The sequence below is a fragment of the Oryctolagus cuniculus genome, chromosome 7 (assembly GCF_051225735.1).
Source record: "Oryctolagus cuniculus isolate XC-2025 breed Fujian yellow rabbit chromosome 7, ASM5122573v1, whole genome shotgun sequence".
In the NCBI taxonomy this organism is placed as follows: Eukaryota; Metazoa; Chordata; class Mammalia; order Lagomorpha; family Leporidae; genus Oryctolagus; species Oryctolagus cuniculus.
Window position 1 is genome coordinate 77,126,631 of NC_142873.1, and position 25,445 is coordinate 77,152,075.

At 38.7% G+C, this 25,445-nt stretch overlaps 1 protein-coding gene across 11 annotated transcripts in view; it reads left to right on the forward strand.

The window, feature by feature from the left end:
- The window catches only part of ARHGAP29 (Rho GTPase activating protein 29), an 81,927-nt gene that overhangs the window by 44,337 nt on the left and 12,145 nt on the right, over positions 1–25,445 (forward strand). For 6 of the 11 annotated variants that reach the window (XM_051857470.3, XM_089300312.1, XM_089300311.1 and 3 more), the window contains 14 exons: positions 3,758–3,854; positions 4,202–4,274; positions 6,328–6,400; positions 6,850–6,987; positions 8,171–8,235; positions 8,617–8,727; positions 8,826–8,906; positions 9,090–9,278; positions 10,031–10,168; positions 20,928–21,085; positions 21,557–21,696; positions 21,974–22,078; positions 24,000–24,098; positions 25,137–25,276. In XM_051857470.3, the coding sequence (XP_051713430.1) occupies positions 3,758–3,854; positions 4,202–4,274; positions 6,328–6,400; positions 6,850–6,987; positions 8,171–8,235; positions 8,617–8,727; positions 8,826–8,906; positions 9,090–9,278; positions 10,031–10,168; positions 20,928–21,085; positions 21,557–21,696; positions 21,974–22,078; positions 24,000–24,098; positions 25,137–25,276 (1,607 nt within the window). The remainder of the gene's footprint in view (positions 1–3,757; positions 3,855–4,201; positions 4,275–6,327; positions 6,401–6,849; positions 6,988–8,170; positions 8,236–8,616; positions 8,728–8,825; positions 8,907–9,089; positions 9,279–10,030; positions 10,169–20,927; positions 21,086–21,556; positions 21,697–21,973; positions 22,079–23,999; positions 24,099–25,136; positions 25,277–25,445) is intronic. The other 5 variants (XM_008264860.5, XM_089300314.1, XM_089300313.1 and 2 more) reach the window with 1 other exon arrangement.

Genomic DNA, 25,445 nt, shown 5'->3' on the forward strand with positions numbered 1-25,445 from the left:
GCCTTTTACAAAGCTTTCCAGTCCCTCATAACCATGGAACTGGGTGAAAAGCCCAATCTTGGTGAATTCAGTGTTAACTTGGGAGAGACGTAAATACAGGCCATGGCATGACCCGTTTTTTGTTTGTTTTAAGATTTATTTATTTATTTGAGAGGCAGAGTTACAGACACAGAGAGGGAGGGAGGAGGAGGGGTGAGAGGGAGAGACAGAGAAAGAGGTTTTCCAACCTCTGGTTTGTTCCCCAAATGGCCACAATGGCCAGAGTTAGGCCAATCTGAAGCCAGGAGCCAGGAGCTTCTTCTGGGTCTCCTACGAGGGTGCAGGGCCCCAACCGCTTGGGCCATCTTCCACTGCTTTCCCAGGCCATAGTAGAGAGCTGGAATGGAAGAGGAGCAGTGGAAATTTGAACTGGCACCTATATCAGATGCCAGTGCCATAGGAGGAGGCTTAATCTACGCCATAGCTCCAGTCCTGGCATGACCTATTTATAGAGGTTTGACACTGAAGAAATGGTAAGAAAGATTAGATGGTAGCTTTAAAAAGAAATGTGGTAGACTGAATATTTTTTTCACAGGGAAAGATTGGAGTAGCATAAGAAAAAAACGTCATATGGGAGGTAATGAAGCTGCGAGGGAGGAGTAATGGTGGCATAGGAGTAAAGAGAATGTCGGAGAGAGTGGGGAGATTTAATATTGGATTGGAGCCAGAAACTTCTTTTAAACTCTCAGTAGTAGCAACAGAGGGAGAGAGAATATAAATATGAGACTGTTTTTAAGGGGATGCAAAAGCAGTAGTAAGAATTTTCATTAGACTGCAGCCTCATTCAAGGAGGGATGAAGACGGAAAGGAGATGGTTCAGATAATTGAATTGTCACTACTCACAGTTTTCATAGTTATTATGTTTTAATCTCCAAGTCCTGTTCAGTGCCATGAAAAAAAGTACATTTAAAGAAAGAAAGTAATTTTGGAATTTTGGGTAGTGCTGCAAAGTATTTTTTCTTTAAAGTCTTAACAGGTTAAGTTAGGAAATATGAGCAGATTTTGTATTTTGATGGTGCGATGTCAAATTACTATTGAATATTTTAATGAATTTTCAAAACAGCTTTATTGCATTAGAACCTATACAATAAACTGTTTTTATTTAAGTACAATTTGATAAATCCTTACCTATGTCTACTCCTGTGACACCATCTTCACAGTCAAGATAATGCTGTCACCAGTAATTCTTCCCTCTGCCTGCGCTCTTCTTCCCCCTTCACCACATTTTAGGGTGTTATGTTTTCATTTTCATTCTGTTTGAAATAATTTGTTTCCCTTTTTCTTCTTCGAATGTGGGTTATTTGTTAAGTATGTTACTTAGTTTCCAAATATTTAGGGGTTTTCCCATAAATCTTTCTATTACGTATTTCTGATTTAATTCCATGTAGTCAACTTTGCTTAATTTGAATTCTGTGAAACTCTTGGGACTTTTCTTAGGGCCCATTATGTGACCCATCTTGGTAAATATGCAGTATGCATTTGAAAAGAACAGGTGTTCTGCTGTTACTGGGTGGAATGTTCCATAAATGTCTGCCATGTCAAGGTGATTAATAATGTTCAGTTATACCAGTCCTTATTTTCCTTCCATGTGTTCTGTCAGTAACTGAGGGAGAGTTATTGAAACCTCTGGCTGTAACTGTGAATGTTGCAGTTCTGTTGCTTTTTACTTCGTGCATTTTGAGCTCTATTGGCCAAGTGTAAGTGTATGGAATTGTCACGTCCTCTTGATGAACTGGCTCCTTCATAACTACAAAATGACCTTCTTTATCCTTTGTAATATCTGTTGCTTAGAAATCTATTTGGTGTGATACTGGGCAGTTACAGAGTGTGTCTTAATTTGTTTCCTGTCTGTCAGGGATAACTCTTGTTGCATGATAGTCCATGTCTTGAAAACTGGTACTTCTTACATTTTGTGTGGATTTCTTTTTGTTGTTAAGGCATAAATGAAACCTGTTTATACATCTTGGCGAGAGTAGACTCCAAAAATATTTTAAAAATTCTTTGCAGTGGTGCTTAAGTTTTGCTTCTTGTTGGTGTCAGGGAAATTTAGAAGAATCTGATACAAGGTATGGACTAGGGGCCCGCGTTGTGACCCCGCCATTAAGCCGCCATGTGCAGCACTGGCATCCCATATCCGAATGCATGTTCAAGTTCCAGCTGCCCTGCTTCCCATCCAGCTCCCTGCTGATACGTTTGAGAAGGCAGTGAAAGATGGCCTAGAGACTAGGGTCTCTGCCAGCAATGTGGGAGATCCAGATGGAGTTCTTGGTTCCTGGCTTCAGCCTGACCCAGCCCTGACTCTTGCAACCATTTGGCATGTGAACTAGACACTGAAAGATCCCTGTCTGTAGCTCTGCCTTTCAAATAAATGAGAGAGAGGGGTGGATGGACCTTGATGCTACCCTTGCCCCAGATCTACAGAGGCTTACACATGTAAACTTTTGGTTGGGATTTCATGGGGTTTATGGACTTGAAGTTGAATACATCTCTACCTATGAAATTTTGCTCTCCAGTCCTCTTTAATTAGCATCATCTGGGAGAACTTTTGAAAAAAATGTCTGCACTTCTCTAAAGACCTGTGAAATTTGAATCTTTGGTGGTAGAGCCTAGACTTTGTAAGACTCCCTGGGCAATTATAACATGCAGCCAAGACTAAAAACAACCCTGTTTTAAAGCAAAGAGTGCTTCCTCTCCTTGTGGTTTCTGTACCTTCCCTTTATTGGCAAGGATTCGGGGCACCAGTTACTCCCTGAACTCAGCCTGAGTAGCATGGATGACCTTACAAAAAAAAAAAAAAAAAAAGCCAATTCTACCTTCAGACTTTGGCCTGGCAGATTGTGTTTGGACTTTAACAATAGTGCACACAGAAGTTAGGAACACTTTTTTAGTTATATTTCCTGTTAGAATGTTCCTATTGTAAACTATAAGTTGCTGTAAGTTGTCTTTTGCCATGGACTCCAGAGGCCAAGAACTTATGATAAGAATTAACACTGTAAATAGGAATTTGAAATTCCTAAAGCAGCAGGTGTTTTATATGATAGGCTTTAATGTAGGTTTTAGCATATGTCAAATATATATACTTCAGAAAATTTGTGGAAATTGGAAGTTAAAGTTCATTTTGTGGCAAAAACTTTTTTCATAATATGTAGTAAATATGTTTTATGAAAAAACCATTCATGCATTTCAGAAATGTTGCACCAAAATAAACTCATGCTTTTATTTTTATTTTTCCTCAGACTTTCTGAAGTACTCTTGTATGACTTTAGTCATTGGTAATTCATAGTAAAAAATGCACTTGACATTGACTTCAGTTAGCCACAGCGCGTTGGGCTGCTTTTAAAAATGTGAGGAAGCAATAAGCAAGAGAAAATAGCAGAGAACACTTCATAAGAGAGGTCTGGTGTAATACAGCCTCCGTGACTTCAAGACCAATTGTTTTCACCTGGAGTCACTTTGTAAATGTGTCAAATCCTGTTCTGCATGGAGTAAGCAGTTTGGAATGCCAGCTACTTTTATGCAAGCTGATTGTGTTGTATGATTTCCTTAATGAAGAACTTAAACATCATATCCGTTTTGTGTATCAGGCTTTTCAGTTTCTCAGTCTTCTAATACTACTTGAAGTAGTGGTGAACATTTAAAGGATTGAATTTTCTTATGTAAATCTAGTGTAAAATATTTTCTCCCTCACTTATTTGGTTGTCACTATATTTCCTTATAGCTGTGAATTTCACAGAAGTTAATGAAGAAAACAAAAATGATCTCTTTCGAGAAGTGTTTTCCTCCATTGAAACTTTGGCGTTTACCTTTGGGAATATGTAAGTAGAAGACTGTCATTTAAAGTAGTGAGGTCTAGGTGTCCTGGGTAGAGTCACGTAATCCAGTAAGGGCCATGGGAAGTAATGTGTTAATCGGTGTAAGACATTGTCTTGACCACATTCCAGGTTGTGTTAGTACTGTCCTTGGAGGTGCCTGGGGCTCTGGAGAAGCACCGTTTTCAAGCAGCTATGTGGTTTTACGTGCATAGATTCTTAGGAGTTTGTTTATTTCTAAGACTCTTAAAAATTTATTTTGGATGATATGTTGAATATAAAGCCTGTGCCAAAGAAATGTAATGACTTGGCTTTTTAAATTTTCTATTTCTTTTCTTAACCTCCCTGCATAGCTTTACAAACTTCCTTATGGGAGATGTAAGCAACAGTTCATTCTTGAGACTGCCTGTATCTCGAGAAAGCAAGGTAGGCTAAGGCGGTGAGAAAACAAAGTCTTCAGTATTCTAAACTTACTTTTTCAACTATTTCCTAATCTCAAATTCATCGTTTCCCTTTGATAGCTTTCAAATTAAAAGTGATCATATCATAGCAAGAAAAACAGACCAGTTCATTTTAAATATGCTGATGTATGTCTAATTTGTGGAGCAATAATTTTGTTACACTTTCTCATGGGACTATCATATGAAGAGAAAATATCTGATAATTTTATAGCAGCTTATGTAATGGATCTATATCATATGGCCCAAAATTTTAGTAACTCTTAATCATTTTTCTTTTCTGACATTGCCAAAGATCTTAGGAAATACTGCAAGAAGTAAAGAATGTATGAATCTTCTCACACATCCCAGTTAATATCTGTTACCATGAAACATTTTGCTAATGGCTCTGTAGGTCCCAGTTCTCCCCAAGAGTGTCCACATAAGGATGTCAAAATATTGGGGTTCTGATTTCCAGTTGGAAGAAAAATTGTTATGTAACAATAGAACATGAGGCATGCATCAAGAATATTGTGGCAAAAATTTATAGTAGTAGTAATACTTTCAGTCGACTGATTTTTTTTCTTACTGAACACAAGCTATTTCAACAAGCTTCATCAAGAATGAATGTTGTCATTTGCTGTTAAAAATGACCAAATCCAGAAAGAATTTCAACAAATATTTGGAAATTACCAAGTTACTTGTATTATATTAAAGTAGTATAAAAACTAAAGGTCTTTCTTAAACCATATAAAATATGAATAAGTAAGTTATTTTTTGCAGGTACTGTAATATTACAAAAATCTGTGACTATTTCTAAAGCCATTCATTGATAAATGAAGGAAAATGATGAGCTTTAAGATCGTTGTTTTGCTATTGTTTATGATTCTTCCTTAGTTTTAGCCTATTTACCTATTTCAACTGCTCCAGAAGATAATAAGACATTTCGTCATATGGCAAGGCTCTGTTCCTGTGCCTCTGTTGTGCACATATATTGTACTAATTCTTAACAGGAAAATATTTTTTTCTTTTATACCTTGTTTTCCTTTTTTGAAGTTTTTAATTTGCCCTAGAGATTAGAATTTTTTAAAAAATCTCATGGTGACATAATCCTATTAATTTAAGTTATTTGATGAAGCGTATTGAACAATTACCTTTAAAATAACAGCTGCATTTAATGGTGCTTACTGGGTACTGTGTGCTGTGCTAAGCCTATATCATCCACATCCTTACAACAGCTTTATGAAAATTGTGTTCTTATCGCCTTCTTGCAGCAGGGCAAACTAAAGTTAGGTGAGCTTAAATATGTAACCCAACGCCATACAGTGCATAACAGAGCTGCGCTTGGAACACAGGTCTCTTAGTCCCTTTGTATTGAGTTCCTACATGTCCTGTATTACCCAGCTAAGCAGATGAGATTTGTTTCATTTGATCTTACGGTTTTAGAGAGATGGTGTTTTCCAGCACTATCTAATAATGTAGCCACTACCCATATGCAGTTTTTTACATGAAAATAAATTAATAATTAAGTAAAATTAATGTTCACTTCATAGCCATACTAGCCACTTTTAAGTGTTCAAGTAGCTACCTGTAGCTAATAGCTGTTGGAGAGTACAGATACAATATATTTCCATTACCACAGAAAGCTCTGTGCTAAGTTGTCCAGGAGACTTTCAGATAAAACTTACCATATGATAAATGGGAAAAGATGGATGGAAGAGACAATATATTTTACTATTTAGATAGAAATCTGTTTGGGTTGTTTCTCTAAATTCCTGACTAATACTCTTGAGATCTGCAGAATTTCAAAGTTTTCAATGAATTTATTAATGGTAACTGGTGCTGTTAGTAAACAATGAGGTTTTTCATTCTTGGCTCTTGAACAAACTATGTAATTCTTATAAAGTGTTCCGGAATTTAAACAGGCTGCCCAGGCCCTTTGAGTTTTAAATACTTGAAATGCTTTAGCAAGAATTATTTCAGAATAATAAATTGGTATAAATTTCTGAGGCAGAGATTCTTGTCTTCTTCTCTAACTTTAGATTTGTTTTCTTCCATGCTGTAAGTCCTTTGAAAACGTCTCTGTGGAATCGGTGGACTCACCCAGTGAAAAAGGTACTAATGCTCGAGGCACTCACTCACGCCTTCTGTTAAACTTGTCGCAGTTACTTTTGTTAAGTGTTGTGGATTACTTGACCTCTTCTCGCTCGTAGTAACCTAATGTGTTCATGTTTAATACAACATGATCTGCAAGGTTTTACCTATAAAATTAAGGGGAAAAATCTGCCAGGACAGATAATGTGATGATATCTGGACTGCTATGATGGTATAGACTGAGCAAGAATTGCATAAAGCATGTAGCTGTAGGTCTAAGAATACATATACAATCCATTCTAGTTTGAAACCATTTTAAGTTTAAACTATGACCCGTTATTTCTAAATTTCAGTTGTATTTTATTTTAAACCAATTGTTATTGAAGAACATCTTAAGATCTGAGTACTTTGTTTGGAGTTATTATGTGATCATATTTAACATATATTTACCTTGCTATTTTTATTTTCAGGAAGTTTTTCTCCTCTAGAACTAGACAATATACTATTAAAGAACACTGACTCTATAGAATTGGCTTTGTCGTATGCTAAAACATGGTCAAAATACATCAAGAACTTAGTTTCGTGGGTTGAAAAAAAGCTTAACTTGGGTGAGTTGACCTTTGGAACATCTGAATGACTTTGGAGTGTAAGAGCTAAATTATGATTCATTTTTTTAACAGACTGTGGGTAATATTCCAAATTGGTAGCTGTTTCCTTGTAATGAATAAAATCATTATCCATTTCTGTTCTTGTAAAAGAAAGACCGGTTCACTTGATGTGCTTACCTAACATTTACTGTGGCCAGAAACCAGACATAGGGACACAGAAATAGCTACAGCACTGTCTCTACCTTGAAAGAAGTGTACTCTGGGCCGGTGCCACGGCTCACTTGGCTAATCCTCTGCCTGCGGCGCCGGCACCCCAGGTTCTAGTCCCAGTTGGGGAACCGGATTCTGTCCCGGTTACTCCTCTTCCAGTCCAGCTTTCTGCTGTGGCCCGGGAAGGCAGTGGAGGATGGCCCAAGTGCTTGGGCCCTGCACTCACATGGGAGACCAGGAGGAAGCACCTGGCTCCTGGCTTCGGATCGGCGCAGTGCTGACCGTAGCAGCCATTTGGGGGATGAACCAACGGAAGGAAGACCTTTCTCTCTCTCTCTCTCTCTCTCTCTCTCTCTCTCTCTCTCTCTCACTAACTCTGCCTGTCAAAAAAAAGAAGTGTACTCTCGTGGGTAAATAGAAATATAATCATGTGAAGCATGATGAAAGGAACAAAAAAATATAGCAAAAGGGGATGGGAATGTGAAAGGAACATCTTAACAGCTAATATTTCCTCAGTGTTTTACGGTTGACAAAATATTTTCTCATCCATTATGTCATTTAATCCTTACACAGACCTGGGAAGCAGGCAGGACAGGAATTGTTGTCCCCATTTTACACATGCATCAAGCAAGACAGGTGATTTTCCTAAAGTCAAATAGTGAAGCTGAGAGAAAGTATAATCTACCCACAGCCTGTGTGCTTTCTCCTGCATTGCTTGTTTTTAATAGGGAGTATTCAGAATCACCTGAATAGTGTTATAAAGGGGCAGTAAACAAGCCTAGGTTCCATCCTTGGTTGACATCTGGGCAAGTGTATTTTGAATGTTTCCCAATTGATTCTGATGAGCATTTGTCATTAAGAATCATAATGTGCACTAGTATTCGTGATCACTTTTTTAATTGGGAAATTATCGATAATTTTATAGAGTATGGTGGGAAAAGTAAGTTAATTTTACCTTCTTCAACCTTTTTAGAATTGGAATCAACTAGAAATATTGTAAAGTTGGCAGAGGCAACCAGAACTAACATTGGACTACAGGTAAGCGTTTTGTGAACTTCTAGGGTTCTACAAGATCCTGTTCAGACGGGTTCCTAATAGTGCCTTGCAGAATCAGAAAATCTCAGTTCATATAGGGAAGAATGTAATTGCTCATCTTTTTATTGACAAAATTCTTTAAAATTTAGATGGGTGTTCAATACACAAACTAGGAAATTCACAATTTTATACAAATATTATCTTGAAACTGATTCACTAACCAGTATTACAATTAACTTCATTTAGTATTTTTCTTGTATTTGACTAGTCACTTTTGGGGGGGATCTAAACTTAAAGTTTCTCATTTTGAAAAAGAGGAGAGGTGGGTCTGGAATTCTTATGTCGCTTCTGTTGTAAAATTTACTTGTCAATGTTAAATTCTAGGAGTTTATGCCCCTGCAGTCTCTGTTCACCAATGCTCTTCTTAGTGACATAGAGAGCAGTCACCTTTTACAACAAACAATTGCAGCTCTCCAAGCCAACAAATTTGTGCAGGTAAAAGTTTATACATGTAAAAGTCACATTTTTTTTGCAGTAGTAATAACTTTGAAAAATAACTTTCTCCTTTCCTTTTTTAAAAATATGCTTTATAGCCTCTTCTTGGAAGGAAAAATGAAATGGAAAAACAAAGGAAAGAAATAAAAGAACTTTGGAAACAGGAACAAAACAAAATGGTTAGTATTATACTGGACTTTGATGTAACTGTTTGTGAGCATGTAAAATCATGTGTAGTATATAACCATCTACCCTTCTCTGTAGTTTTTCTAAAATACTATCTTCACTGTCTTGCTGAACATGCTAAAGAAACTTGTACAATATAGTTTCTTTCATATTTTGTCTAATATTCTTTTCTGCAGTTTGAAACAGAGACTGCTCTTAAAAAGGCAAAATTGTTATGCATACAACGCCAAGATGAGTATGAAAAAGCGAAGTCTTCCATGTTTCGTGCAGAAGAGGAGCATCTGTGTTCAAGTGGCGGATTAGTAAAAAACCTCAACAAACAACTGGAAAAGAAGCGAAGATTGGAGGAGGAGGCTCTTCAGAAAGTAATCATTTGTTTGTTGTTTGCTAGTTGAATTAGCACTAATCTGCTAAGGGTTTGGATCTCAAACTTTGACATGTGTCAAGGTGCTTGGAAGGCTTATTAAAGCAGATTGCCAGGGTCTTGCCTCCAGAGTGTCTGATTCAGTAGAAGGATAGGAACCAGAACCACACATCTTGGATTTCCAGAAAGTTCCAGGTGATGTTGATGCTGCTGGCAGGGAAAACCACAGCCATGCTTTGAGAGCTGCTCTGCTGGGATTTCTGAATTTGGGGGTTTTATCTGTGAAAGAAGTATCTCAGAGAAGGCATTGCTTTAGTATTTTTACTTGATTGTTCAGGAAATTCTCTTTATAGGAAGCGTGGGTGTTTGTGTATGCTAATTACGGCATCTGCTAGTGGGATAGACTGAAGTTTACATTGTTTGAATAATAATTCACTAGCCAAATTATGTAAGATTGTATGGGAAATGATAGCTGTAAATAGAAAACACTGTTTTAAACAGAAGTGGACAAACAGTATGCTGCTTGTAAATTGTTATTTGGCTGTCCATTAAAGTCAGGTGCCTTTGAATCACTGACTGAAACAGATTACTGTTTCTTTTTCTACAGATATTTTATCTAAAAGGTAGAATATTAGAGAATTTTCACAAATAAAAGCTTTTAATGTTATTTAAATTTAGCTTTACTTCCGTAATTATTTGTTTTAAAATATAAATTCAGTGACTGGTGTTATCTTTTTTGTGATGCCCCTGAAGGTAGAAGAAGCAAATGAACTCTACAAAGTTTGTGTGACAAATGTTGAAGAAAGACGAAATGACCTGGAAAATACCAAAAGAGAGATTTTAGCACAACTTCGGACCCTTGTTTTCCAGTGTGATCTGACCCTCAAAGCTGTAAGTAATGTCTTCATCATTTTGAAGGCATTAGAGAACAAAAGTCTGTGTCTGCCAAAGGGAAGAAGGCTGCTGGATAAATCGTGATTCTTATGCGATTTAAATTCTCAGATCAGTGGAATATGTTGAATTTTAAAGTTGACTTTCAGTTTTTAATAAATGAGTCGGTTTGAGCTTCTTTTGATCTGTCAGCTCCCCCTTCCCCGCCAGCCCCCAGCCCTATATCCCCTGGATTGTTGAAAACTGAAGTCTGATAGTTTGAAATTGCCTCCAAGCCTCTGTCTTTTTTGGCTTGGTTGCAAAAGTGATTTGATCCCTGAAACGTCTATCAGTGCTCTAAGATCTATTCTTCAAAATTCAAATAAATGAAATATTAAATTTGAACCAAAGTCTTTATTTGACAACAGAGTAGCCTGTGTTTAAGTGTTTTTCTTTTACCTCTTTTTTCTGTACAAAATCTACATTCAAAAAAAACTTTGTACATTTTCAGAGTTTTAACATATGCATGAATTTGTGTGAACACCACCATAATCAGAACTGAGAACAATTCTGTCACTGCAGAAGAATTCCTTGTGCTGCCTCATCATAGTCAGACCCTCCCCTCACCCCTCACCCCTGCCAAGTCCTGATCTCTTCTCCATCTTCTTAGTTTGGTCTTTTCCAGGGTGTCATACAAATGGAATCTCTGTGTCTAACCTTTTGAGACCAGTTTCTTTCACACAGCCTGATGCCTTTGAGATTCAGCATGCATCACAGGCTGGTTTTCTTATTGCTGAGTAGTATTCTATTCTGTGACAGTACCACAGTATTTATGTGTTCACAGCTGGACCTTTGTGTTGTATACAGTTTGTATTGATTATCATTAGAGCTACAAGAGCATTTGTTGACAGGTTTTTGTTAGACCCAAGTTTTCATAATTCTAGAATAAATACCTAGGAGTGGGATCATAGTCGTGGATGCTAAATGTATATTTAATTTTATGAAAAACTGCCAGACTTTTCCAGAGTGACTGTAGTATTTTTCATTCCTGCCAGCACTGTGTGAGGATTCTACTTATTTTGTGTCAGTTGTTGTTGTTTCTTAAATTGTATCTATGCTAGAAGATGTGTAGTGATGTCTCATTGTGTTTCCAGAATGACTAATATGCTGAGCATCTGCTGAAGAGCTTGTTTGTGATCTGTTCTGGCTTTCTTTCTTTCTTTTCTTTTTCTTTTTCTTTCTTTTTTTTTTTTTTCTTTTTGAGTTGTTTCGTTTCTTACTGTTGAGCTTCCATATATTTCCTCCCATTTGATGCTTCTGGTTTTGTCCTTTTATCAGCATCTTTCAGGGAACGAGAGATCTCAGTTGTTCATGGAATCCAGCTTATCAGCTTCTTTTCTGAGTCATGTACTTGGTGCTGTATCTAGGAGTACTTCAGCTAACCTGAGGTCACAAAGACATCTGTGTTTTCTACTAAAAGTTTTGTAGTTTTACAAACAGTAATTTTGTAGTTTTTTTACATACAGTAATTTTGTAGTTTTATATACAGTAGTTTTATATACAGGTATATGAACCATTTTGAGTTAATTTTTCTATAAGTCGAGGCTCATTTTTAACATATGGATGTTGTGTTAAAATTATACCCACGGTGGATGGGCATTTGGCGCAGCGTTTATGTCACTACTTGAGACATCCACATTCCTTATTAGAGTGCTATATTCAAATCCTAGCTACTCCACTTATGGTCTGGCTTCCTGCTGATGCACATCTTAGGAGGCAGCAGGTGATGGCTCAAGTAGTTGGGTCCCTGCCACCCATGTTGGGAGACCTTGCTTAAGTTCTGGGCCCCTGGCTTCAGCCTGGCCCAGCCCTAGCTGTTGTGGGCATTTGGGAAGTGAACCAGCAGAGAGAAGACTCCCACCCACCTATCTCTCTGCTTTCAGATAAAATGTAAATAAATAAATAAATAAATAGAATTTTAAAATTAGACCCATGGAATTTTAGCTACACAAAGAGGTCAATGACATTGAAAGAAGAATTTATTACTTATATTTCTCCAGAGAAGAGGAAGCATTATACTGTAAAGACCACAAAGGTAATGCCAACTTTGGCAGGTAGAAGTGAGAGTGAAAACAAAGCTGAATCCAGAGCCGTTATTGGGGTCTCCTCAGGAAAGGCCACGCAGGCACAGTTAGCAGTTTAGGACTGGCTGATCTGAATCATTCTGCTGGGCTTTGGGTGTGGATGTAGTCTCTGGGTGACTGGTACTTGGCCCAGGATGACTGTGTGCAGAGCTGATAGCAGGCTTGGTGTGGGAGCTGGTTGGGAGTTGCACACCTTGACGTGGGAGAGTTTGCATGTGAAGATGGGATCCCAGCTGAGGTTGAGGCTGTCTCTAAGGATTGACTAGCCCTGGGAGGGGCAGTTTTCCCTGGCCAGCCTGCTTTCTAAGATACGAATATATCATAAAATATAGAAAAATGTTTAAAAATGTCAGCATAACTGTCTTCTATTCTGATATCATTTGTCGAAAACACTATGCCCTTGCCATTAAGTTATCTTTGTATCTTTGTCAAAAATCAATTGATCATATCTGTGTGGGTCTGTTTCTGGCTTTTGTTTTGTTCTGTTAATACACTTGTCCATACTTTTGCCAAAACCCCACTGTCTTACTCTGTTGCTTTATAGCAACCCCCACTGTCTTGTTCTGTTGCTTTAGAGCAAGTGTTAAAATCAGGTGGTAAAACTTCCAACTTTTTTCATGCTTGTTGAGCATTTAAGATCCTTTGATTTTCCATAAAAATGTTAGAATCAGTTTGTCTATACAAAAAAAAAAAAAACCCTGCTAACATTTTTATAGAATTGTATTAAACTTTAGATCAGATTGTTGAGAACTGACTATATGTGTAGATCTTTTTTTTTTTTTTTACAGGCAGAGTGGACAGTGAGAGAGAGAGACAGAGAGAAAGGTCCTCCCCCTTGCCGTTGGTTCACCCTCCAATGGCCGCCGCGGCCGGCGCACCGCGCCGATCTGAAGGCAGGAGCCAGGAGCCAGGTGCTTTTCCTGGTCTCCCATGGGGTGCAGGGCCCAAGCACCTGGGCATCCTCCACTGCACTCCCTGGCCACAGCAGAGAGCCGGCCTGGAAGAGGGGCAACCGGGACAGAATCCAGCACCCCAACAGGGACTAGAACCCGGTGTGCTGGCGCCGCTAGGTGGAGGATTAGCCTACTGAGCCGCGGCGCCAGCCAGTAGCATCTTAACTAAATAAAGTTGTCTAGTCCATGAACACAGACTTGTATGTCTCGCATTTATTTAGGCCTTTGAATTTCTAAAAATCAACGTTTTTCACATTTTGTTACATTTAAACCTATGTGTGTTTGTCTTCATTTAGGAAGGTATTGTGAATGATCTGTTTAGGTGTCTATACACATAACGTGTATATGTGTAAGGATAATTAGATTTGATATTAAATTCCAGCTCATTGTTACATTTAAAAATAGAATTGAGTTTTATGTGATCATTCTGGCACACTTGTAAAATTCACCTATTTTTTTCAGACATTTTTGTAGATTTCTTGGAATGTTCTACATAGAAAATTATGTTGTTTGCAAATAGGGACGGTTTTATACCTTTCTTTCCCATCTGTATTCCTGTTATTTCTTTTTCTTACTGCGCTTACTAGAGCCTCCAGAACATCGGTGGATAGGAATGAAGAAAGGAGACATGCTTGTCTTATTCTCCAACGGAGGGGAAAAGCATTGCCTTTTTTCGTCATTAATTTGAAGATGACATTTATCTGATAAAGAAGTGTCTTTTTTTCTGGTTTGTTGATGGTTTTATCATGATTAAATGTTGCATTATATCAAAGATATTTCTTCATTGTTTGATGTGATCATGTGGTTTATCTTTTGGAGCTCTCTGTATGATGGAGTACGTTGGTATTTGAGTGTCCAGCCTTACATCCCCTAGGATAAATCTCTCTGGTTGGTGATATAGTGTTCCTTTTTTATATTACTGGGTTCATTTTACTAATGTTTTATTGAGTAGTTTTTCCTATTTAAGATGCTGCTTTATCTTTTTTTTTTTTTTTTTCCTGATACTGCCTTTGGTATTGGTATCAGGGTAATTCTAGCTTCATAAAATGAGTTGGGAAGTGTTCCTACCTGTTGTATTTTCTGAAAGAGTTTGTATCAAATTTATGTTAATTGTTCTTAAAATGTTTGGTAGCATTCCCTGGTGAAACTGTCTGGGCTTGCAGTTTTTCTTCTTTTGGAAGATTTTTTACAACATGCTTGATTTTGATACAGCCCTATTAATGTTAATTATTCTTTTTTAGGTGGATTTTGATAGTTTGTGGCTTTCATGGAATTGGTCCTTTTTCATCTAAGTTGCTAAATTTACATGTGTAGAATTGTTTGTGGGGTCTCTTATCCTTTTATGTGTCAGGGGGCTGTAGTGGTATCCCCCTTTCATTTCTCTTCACTCTGCATGTGTTCAACCTGGTGAGAGGTTCATAAATTTTATTCATCTTTTCAAAGAAGCAGCTTTTGTTTTCATTGTTTTTTCTATTTTATTGTTTCTACTTTTATTATTTATTTCTGCTTGCTTTCCATTTATTTTGCCTTTTTTATTTTAAACTTTTAAAATTAGAAGCTTAGATTTTTCATCAAGACCTTCTCACTTTTTTCTAATATTTATAATAATATTGAATACTTTAATATTGACTCTAAGCATTGCTGACCACATCCCACAAATTTTGAGCTATATTTTCTTTTTTTTTTTTTTTATTTTTTTTTATTTTTGATAGGCAGAGTGGACAGTGAGAGAGAGAGACAGAGAGAGAAAGGTCTTCCTTTGCCGTTGGTTCACCCTCCAATGGCCGCCGCTGCAGCCGGCGCACCGCGCTGATCCGATGGCAGGAGCCAGGATCCAGGTGCTTTTTCCTGGTCTCCCATGGGGTGCAGGGCCCAAGCACCTGGGCCATCCTCCACTGCACTCCCTGGCCATAGCAGAGAGCTGGCCTGGAAGAGGGGCAACCGGGACAGAATCCGGCGCCCCGACCGGGACTAGAACCCGGTGTGCCGGCGCCGCAAGGTGGAGGATTAGCCTATTGAGCCACGGCGCCGGCTCTGAGCTATATTTTCTTTTTCGTTTGATTAAAAATATTTTCTAATTTCACTTGAGTCTTCTTTCACCTTTGACCTGTGGGTAATGTAGAAGTTTGTAATTTAATTTCCAAGTATTTGAAGATTTTCTGGATATCTTCTCAGTACTAATTTCTAGTTGAATGCCATTGTGATAGGACAAAAACTTTATATGGTTCCTTTAAAATTGTTATGACCCAGGATATAGGTCATAAACAAGCAGAAATAAAGAAGAAAATATAGAAAGAAAAGTAAAGAAAAATAATTGAAACTGTAAGCTGTTTCTTTGAAAAGATCAAAGATGAGTGTTCCATGTGTGCCCTTTGAAAGAATGTGTTGAGCTGTTATTGACTGCAATGTTTGTAAAATGTCACATCCTTTTGGTTTGTGGTTTACTTTATTTCTTCTATATTCCTAACTATTTTTCAACTACTGAGAAAAAAGTTTTGAAGTCTCAAATATATTGTGTATTTTTAGTTCCCTCAGTTTTGGAGTTATGTATTTTCATCCCTGTTTTTAGTTGCTTACATATTAATAGTTGTTACATAATCTGTAAAATTCCTTGCTTTTTAGTGTACTTTACTTAATATTCATACAGTTATTTGGCTTTTCTTCTGGTTGTTTTGAGCATAGTGTATCTTTTTTCACTCTTATTTTTACCTTTATTGTTATGTTTAAGTCTTTTATATATGCATCATAGATAGCACATACTTCAGTATGGATTTTTTTATTTTACTTACTTGAGGTAGAATTACAGAAAGAGGGAGAGTCAGAGAAAAAGGTCTTCCATCCACTGGTTCACTCTCCAAATGGCCGCTATGCCCAGAGATGGGCTGATCTGAAGACAGGAGCCAGGAGCCTCCTCCAGTCTCCCATGCGGGTGCTAGGAGCCCAGGTACCCAGGCCATCTTCCACTACTTTCCCAGGCCACAGCAGAGAGCTGGATTGTCAGAGGAGCAGCCAAGACTAGAACCGGTGCCCACATGGGAAGCCAGAGCCGCAGGCAAAGGCCGAGCCCACTACACCACAACACTGGCCCAGTCTGGATTTCTTTAAAAATCTATTTTAATCTCTGTTTTTTTATTTATTTTTATTTGACAGAGTTAGAGAGAGAAAGGTCTTCCTTCCATTGGTTCACTCCCCTAATGGCCGCTACGGCTGGCACTGCGCCAATCCAAAGCCAGGAGCCGGGTGCTTCCTCCCGGTCTCCCATGCAGTTGCAGGGACCCAAGCACTTTGGCCATCCTCTGCTGCCCTCCTGGGCCACAGCAGAGAGCTGGACTGGAAGAGGAGCAACCGGGACTAGTACCCGGCACCCCAACCAGGACTAGAACCTGGGGTGCTGGTGCCACAGGCGGAGGATTAGCCAAGTGAGCCACGGTGCCGGCTGTTTTTTATTTTTATTTTTTAAGATTTATTTATTTATTTGAACTTCAGAGTTACACAGAGGAGAGGCAGAGAGAGAGAGAGAGAGGTCCTCCACCCGATGGTTTACTCCCCAAATGGCCACAACATCCAGAGATGAACTGATCTGAAGCCAGGAGCCAGGAGTTTTCTCCAGGTCTCCCACACGGGTGCAGGGACCCAAGGACTTGGGCCATCTTCTACTGCTTTCCCAGGCCATAGCAGAGAGCTGGATCTGAAGTGGAGCAGCCGGGTCTCAAACCAGTGCCCATATGGGATGCCAGCATCTCAGGCCAGGGCATTAACGCGCTGTGCCAAGCTCCAGCCCCTAATCTCTGTTTTTTAAGTGGAGTATTTAGACCATTTATATTTAATGTGAATATACACTTAGATTTAGGTTTACTATTTTTTCCTGTTACGTTTATTTTGTGTTTCCTTTTATCTGTTTCTCTTTTGCTGCCTTTTGGTTGAATTATATTCTAGAATTACAATTTATTTGCCTATTAATTTCTTATAGATTTAATTTTATCTATTAGAATTACATTTTAACTTAACTGAAACACTTATCTGTATATTAACTTATCTCCTTAGTTTAAATCAATTGAGTTTTTTCTTTTCTTCTTCTTCTTCTTTTTTTTTTTTTTTTTTTTTTAAGTTGAGAAGCACAGAGAGATCTGATTGGGTGTTTGTATCTATTTGTTCAGTATCTTTTTAAATTGGTTACACTAGGGATTGCAGCATATACACACACACAATCAATCTTCCATATTTGTGGATTCCACATCCAGAGATTCAACCAACTGTGGACCAAAAATATTTGGGAAAAAATTTATGTCTCTGCTGAGTAAGGACTTTTTTGTCCTTAAACAATACAGATAACAACTATTTACATAGCATTTATATTGTATTAGGTAATATGAGTGATCTAGAGATTATTTTAAAAATATATATATGTTAATCCCCTGCCTGCAGTGCTGGCATCCCTTATGGGTGCTGGTTCTAGTCCCGGCTGCTCCACCTCAATCCATCTCTCTGCTATGGCCTGGGAAAGCAGTACAAGATGGTCAAAGCGCTTGGGCCCCTACACCCGCGTGGGAGACCCAGAAGAAGCTCTTGGTTCCTGGCTTCAGATTAGCCCAGATCCAACTGTTGTGGCCATTTGGGGAGTGAACCAGCAGACGGAAGACCTTTCTCTCTCCCTCTCACTGTAACTCTACCTCACAAATAAATAAATAAATAAAAATCTAAAAAAAAAATATATGGGGATATATGTAGGTTATCTGAAGATACATGCCATTTTCTATGAAGACCTTGAGCATCTGCAGATTTTGATATGCATGAGGTGTCCTGGAACCATTTGCCCATAGATACTGAGGAGCAGTAATCTCCACAGTATACTTAGAACTAGTATTTCAGGTCAAGTGGAATGTTGTGACCTCACCACCATGTAAATCCTTCACCCACTCTGGGGTTGTAGTTGATATATGTAAACCTCATCCATGTGCATTGAAAATTTCATCAAGCTGGTCATCTTCTACTTTTTACTTTTGAAAGTCAAACATTTAAAGAAGTTTAGTAGAGAAAAGTAGTCTATTCTATTTACCATTTCTTTGAATGCTTCTTTCAAATATTCCTGTGGTCCATCTTCTGTGGAAACATTTCTGTTTTAAATAGAACGTCCTTTACCATCTTTTATAACAGGTCTTCTGGCAGCAGTGAGTTCTCCTGGTTTCTAGTCATTCCTGGAAGACGTCATCACCCGATACAGAGTTCTAAATGCAGAATTCCGTTCTTGCCTTTTACTGCTTTAACAATATCATTCCATTGCCTTCTGGCCTCCATAGTTTCTCATGAGAAATCCAGGCTCATTTGAACCATTGTTCACCTGTGTGGTGTAGGTGTTTTTCTTTGGTTACTTTCATGATTTTTTTTCCCTGTCTGGTTTTCAGCAGTTTGACTAAGATGTATCTTGGCATGATTTTTTCCTATTTTGCATTCATTGAACTTGTTGAATCTGCAGATTTGACTTTTACAAGATTGGGGAAGTTTCTGGCTGTTGTTTCTTCATATATTCTTTGGTCCCACCCTCTTTCTCTTCTTCCTCTAAGGTTCAGTAACTCAAATGCTGGCCCTTTTATTTTTTTCCCACAGATTCGGAAGATCTTTTCTATCTATTTTTTCCCCTCAGTCTTTTTTCTCTTGGTGGTTTATACAGCTGGTCCCCAACTTAACCATGGTTTAACTCATAATTTGTAAATTTTGTGGTGGGTTTCTCAGGGTATCTTTTCATTCCATTTTCCATGAAATTTTTGAAGTACCCTATATATGTAAAGAGCTTACAAAATCATAAAGTGACTTGAATTATAAAATTTCAGGATGCAGAATTACCTTATAAGTTATCTAGGTCAGCCATTTAAAATTTTTTTAAATTTAATTTAATTTAAAACTGAAAAGTTCCCTTTACCTCAGACACTAATGATAGTTAAGACTGAGTGTATACCTGTCATTGTATCAAACACTTTGTCTACATAACCTCATTTAATTCTCATTAAATCCTGTTGAGGAAACATACTTGTTTTTAGCTCCATTTTACTTATGAGGAAATAAAAAAGTGGCCATTGGACTATTCACATTTCCATTATTTGGGGAGCTGGTAAGGAAAACATAAACTTGAGTTTCAGCCCAGACTTTTGGATTTAGAATCTGCATTTGAGCACTGACACTTTCAAGTCACTCATGTAGGGAAGTTGTATTACTTGATCACAGGTGCCCAGCATGCAGGCTGCCTTTAGGATCAAGAAGAGAGTAAGTTCAGAGCAGGCAGCCTGAGGATGCCCAGTCACTGGACCCTCTGCAGTTTGAATTGCCTTTGCTCCTTGAAGGAGTCAGGATGTAAGTCAACCATCGTGTCGAATGCACTTTTCGAGAACTGTATGCTGAGTCACTGTCCTTAGGGAGGGGCCCGTCAACCTTGGAGAGGACTCAGAAGCTAAGCAGAACTTCATCCTCTCATCTCATGTATCACGAGACGTGAAGGGGAAGCATGGGAGTCTTTGAAGTAGTATTGAGCCAAATGAAGTTTGACATTCATTCTCATGGCTTCCCTTAAAAAGCCCCACGCAGCCAGAGTGTCATTTAAAGAATAGGCCCGATGATGTAGCTTGAATAAAGTCCCAGGCCACCCCTTACACCTCAGTTCCGACTCCTCACCTTGGTTTTGATAACCACTCGTGTTTCTGGCTTTGTCTCGAGCAGAAGTGCCACTTCTTTCAGTGTGCTGCAGCCTCCCTGACCATTTTTACCTGCTTGAGCACAGGAAGCACTTCCCACTCACTGTGGCACTGCTTCCCCCCTTGTTGGTGCGGGTCTGCTCTGGCAGCTCTGAGGGCTTCTTTGTTACATCAACTCTCAGCTCAAATCTTACCTCCTCAGAGAAGGCCGTCTTTGGCCTTCCACGTTGAAATTACCCCTCCACAACCACATCCCTGATCATCATCCATAACTCTGACATGGTTTTATAGTATCCAAGTCATTTTTCAGTACCAGAAACTATCTTATTGCCCTTGCTCTGACACCACCCTCAGTGATACACCAAAGCCTAGGTTTTTGTGAATGTCAAATCAGTTAATTTATGTGAAGCTCAGAGAGTGGGCCTGGCATACTGTAGGCCCTGGTCAGCTGCTGCTGCTGCTATTACTATAAATAGTGGTAGTGATAGTATTTTTAGGCTTTTGTGGAAACTCAGAATGTATTATTGCATTTTGAACAAGTTGAGGATAATCAATCTGAGTGTTATAGAATACATAAATGGCAAAATATTTGTATTTTTAGAGGACTAAAAAAGTAGAGTCAAAAAAATAGTGCTTGTGATTGGATTTTTTCTGTTATGTTTTTCACCTAAGATGTTAGGCAGAATACAGAGCTAAGGATCATCACAAAACACATCATCTCCTGGAAGTTTGAAGCAGTAGGGTAGAGTTGTAGTTTTGAATTTTCACTTTAAAGCCAGTTTTACAGGGAATGATCACTCCCAGATATTAAATTAAAACTTCTTTTTTTCTGCCCAGTTTAGACACGTACAGTATCAGCCAACATAGTATACTCACACTAATCCTTCGTACTGCGTGCTTCACCGTGTGGTCTTTATGTTGGTGCCGCCCCTGAAAGAAATGTGTATTGCATCATTCTGTGTAACATGTGTTCCTCTGCCTTTTGTCTCTGTGACCACAGGTAACCGTTAACCTCTTCCAGATGCAGCATCTGCAGGCTGCCTCGCTGGCCAGCAGTTTACAGTCTCTCTGTGATAGTGCCAAACTCTACGATCCAGGCCAAGAGTACAGTGAATTTGTCAAGGCCACAAATGCAGCCGAAGAAGAAAAAGTTGATGGGTAAGAATATAGAGACGAAATGTTCATTGCTGAGTTCTTATCTAGTATAAGGAATGTGTCTTTTCTAACATTGGCAGAATTAGCTTTAAAATTCCTGAAATTTTTCATTTTTTGGTTGTTTAATAAATATACTTAAGGAATTGATGTGACTCGCGTGAAAATAAAACTTTCCATGTTGACGCGGACCTCAGCTCTAAACTTTCTGTGAGAGTGGCAGGTGATGACATGAGTTACTGACTATACTTTGGCTCCTCCTTTCCATGTTTTAACTTCAGAAGTACAAATAATCTAAAAGTTTTGTTCACATCTTTTATAAGAAACTGAATGATACAATATGATTTGTTCTTAATCTGTAGTTAGTTTCATCACTCTATTCCATTCATTAAATTAGCAAGTTGTTTTGAATAAGAAATCATAGACTGATTATCAGTCATTCCTCTGAGTACTGTGCTTTACTTGGATTTTTCTTAGGAATGTGAGCAAGCAGTTGACAAACAGCCCCCAGACTTCTGGATACCGACCTGCTGGCTCCCTGGAGGATGCTGTGCGCCTTCCTGACAATCCTAGTAAAATGGAAGAAGACAGATGCTCCAACAGTGCAGATATCACAGGTAGTCTGTCCCTCAAGACAAAGTGCTGCATCATGCCCATGGGATGATTCAATGAGTTGGAGCTCTGGGATGCAAAAGGCAGACCTTGCTTTGTAACTTATTTTGTAACTATACTTTGTTACAACTTACTTTTTTGCAACCACTGTGCCTGCTTTATAGTTGCTAATTGGTCATCGTTAAAGAAATTTGAATGATTTCATTTTATATAATGCTGATATTTTGCCTACAGAAGTACACCTGTAGCCAAGCTTTGACCTTAGGTGTTCTTTTGTTAAAGGGCCATCTTTTATAAGGTCATGGACGTTTGGGATGTTCAGTGACTCTGAAAGTACTGGGGGGAGCAGCGAATCTAGATCTCTGGATTCAGAATCTGTAAGTCCAGGTACGTAAATATTTAAGTTTAGCAGTGGAAAGTCAATGAAAGATTTAAAAAGTCTTTTTCAAGTATTTTTGAATAGTTTATTTTGATATGGAACTGGTTCATGCATAGAGAGGAGAACTTGCATACAGATATGTAGCCTAAAGAAAACACATGAAACAAACCCTTGTCTGTACATCACCCATGTTAAGAGCATTATTCTGTACATCACCCATGTTAAGAGCATTATCTGTATCCTGTGTACACCTCCTTGACAACATTACTCCATCCCCCATCAGAAAAGCCGTTGTCCTGAATTATTTAATCATTACAGCTATTTTAAGTGTTTAGTGCCTACCTGTAGTGGAGTTTTCCCTCTTCTGTGTATTATACAAATGGGAGCATATTATTCTTTTAACTGCTTCATGCATCTTTTTTTTTAAATTTGCAGTCCATGTTGATGTGGGTAGCTGTCTCTGCACCACTGTATAGGATTCTGTTTTGGCACTGTGATGAACAGTGCCATCATGCCGATTCTTGTGGCTGTGATTACTTTATTTTTGTTAATTTCTTATAAGTGTGCCATAAGATACTTTGATAGAAATTGTCTGGATCCTCAGAGAGACGGAGTGTTTTGAACTCCCTCTTAGTGGCTTTAAATAGGGTAACTGGCAGTAGGTAACATAGCTGGCAGGAGAAGGAGTGCGCACCAAAAGGCATGAGATTGTTCCTCCCGTTCTTTTCCTCATTCCTCTACCCAAGACTGTCCCAGTCGTGTTCTTTCTATGTTTCTTCCTCCTAGAATCTCATGAGATACGTTATAGGTTTTATCCAATCTCAAATTCCAGGGCCTTTTTAATTTTGTTAAGCATTTTACATATTGCAGAAGTTTTATTCATTTAGATAAATCTCTTAGATCTAAAGTTAGAACTTTTTTTTTTTTTTTCTATGCAACACTGAGATTTTTCACCTGCCACTTGGCTGCCTCCTTTAAAACTCATACTATTCAAGGCCGGCATTATGGTGCAGCAGGTTAAGCCAGACCCTGCCATTCCAGATCGGAGTGCCAGTAGAAGTCCTAACTGCTCTGCTTCCAATCTGGCTTCCTGCTGATGTGCCTGGGAAGGCAGCGGAGGATGGCCCAAATACTTGGTCTCCTGCCACCCATGTGGAAGATCAGAGTGGAGTTTCAGACTCCTGGCTTCAGCCTGGCCCAGACGTGGCTGTTTTGGCCGTTTGAGGGGTAAACCAGTGGAAAATCACTGTTGCTCTCACTCTGTCCCTTGAATGAATGAATGAAATTTTTTTTTTTTTTAAAGAAAAGTGAAATGAATTCTTCTATTTCTATATAGGTCTGTTTGTGACATGTGGGGAGTAAATGCCTCATACCTAGTCAGGCTTCTGCCAGACATGCTGTGACACACACGGAAGTGTCTCTTTTCGACACAGCTTGCCTACTGTGGACTCCTGTTCGGCCAGGCACCACAGGGCCATTGTTCCTGATTCCCAGTCTCCTGTTTACCAGTGACAGAAGTGTGATGTTGCTACTGTATTGTTGTATTCACAGATGTCTATATTTTAGAAAGCCTCAGTTTGTATTGTATGCATTCATTTATAACTTAGCAAAGATTGAGAGCCACTGTCAAGTATTAGGTGTAAGACACAAATAGAAAATACTCTTCATGTCCTTGTGGAGCTTACAATATCTAATGCTTACTATCAAAAGTTGGCAGTAAAATCTTATTAGAATATATGACCTTTAGTTTTAAACTTACTAGGAAAAGTCAGATTTGGTTAAGAATTCCCTCTTAGAATATAATGGAAGCAAATTTTTACATTGAAGCTGGTAAAATAGTGTGACTTTTATTCCAAAAATATTGTCACTCCCCATTTCTACAAGTCTACAATTAAAGGTCAGGTAATTGCACCCACAATTTTCTTTTAGGAGACTTTCATCGAAAACTTCCACGCACCCCATCCAGTGGAACCATGTCTTCTGCAGATGATCTAGATGAGAGAGAGCCACCCTCGCCTTCAGAAGCTGGTATTGTACCGCCCTGATTAAGTCCCACTCACCCCAGTGAATCAGTACTGCTTGATACTAGAAAAGTAGTAAAATTTTAAACAATTACATTGCTGTGTACTAAATAAAACATGTCACCATGGCTTAAATGTATCACAACAACAGTGTGCAAGCATGGGTATATAATGTATTAATCAAATGTTACAAATACGAAGAGAGTAAGAAGCAAAAATAGCAGACTAAATATGGTGCTTTTATAAACCTAATAAGTGACATGCTGTTAAAAGGTTGCAGTGCTTAAGAAATTCTGAAAAAGCCCCTGCAGAAGAGGCAGTGCAGGAAGCCAAGCAGGAAAAGTAGCTGAATGTACTTAGTAAGGGCGAGGGAAGTTGTGGACGTTGAAGCATGTGGTCCTTGTGGCTTTAATTAGATGCATATAAATCCATTGCATTTGATAACCTTCAAATACTTGATTTGACATTATTTCTTAAATGAATGAAGTATCTGATCTCTAGTATAATATTGATAAATAACTAGCTAATGTTATCCATAATTTTATAAGGAATTAAGAATAGCTTTATAGCCAGCGCGCAGCTCAATAGGCTAATCCTCCACCTGTGGCGCCGGCACACCGGGTTCTAGTCTTGGTCGGGGCTCCGGATTCTGTCCCGGTCGCTCCTCTTCCAGTCCAGCTCTCTGCTGTGGCCAGGGAGTGCAGTGGAGGATGGCCCAAGTGCTTGGGCCCTGCACCTGCATGGGAGACCAGGAGAAGCACCTGGCTCCTGGCTTCGGATCAGCACGGTGTGCCGGCCACGGTGCGCCGGCCGCAGCGCGCCAACCTCAGTGGCCATTGGGGGCTGAACCAATGGAAAAGGAAGACCTTTCTCTCTGTCTCTCTTACTGTCCACTATGCCTGTCAAAAAAATAAATATTCAAAATAACAGCTTTTTGTAATAAGTGAATTATTGCATTCTAAACTTTATCCAGAGTACAATGTCAGATGATACAACTTTGCCCTCCTTTTACAGTTTTTATAAAGTAACCTATTTCTTTTGCAAGGACCCAATTCCCTTGGGGTGTTTAAGAAAACATTGATGTCAAAGGCAGCTCTCACTCACAAGTTCCGCAAATTGAGATCCCCCACGAAATGCAGGGATTGTGAAGGCATCGTGGTGTTCCAGGGGGTTGAATGTGAAGAGGTGAGATCTGCCTGGAATTGGCTTGGCCCTCTTATGCTTTTTGCTCATTTGTTGTTAGTTTACTTCTTGGACTCTTTGGCAGATATATTTTGAATGAATTTACCATTGTGTACCTTCCATGATTTTATAGTTCATTTTGCTGTGAAAAATATTTCAAAAACCACAAGTA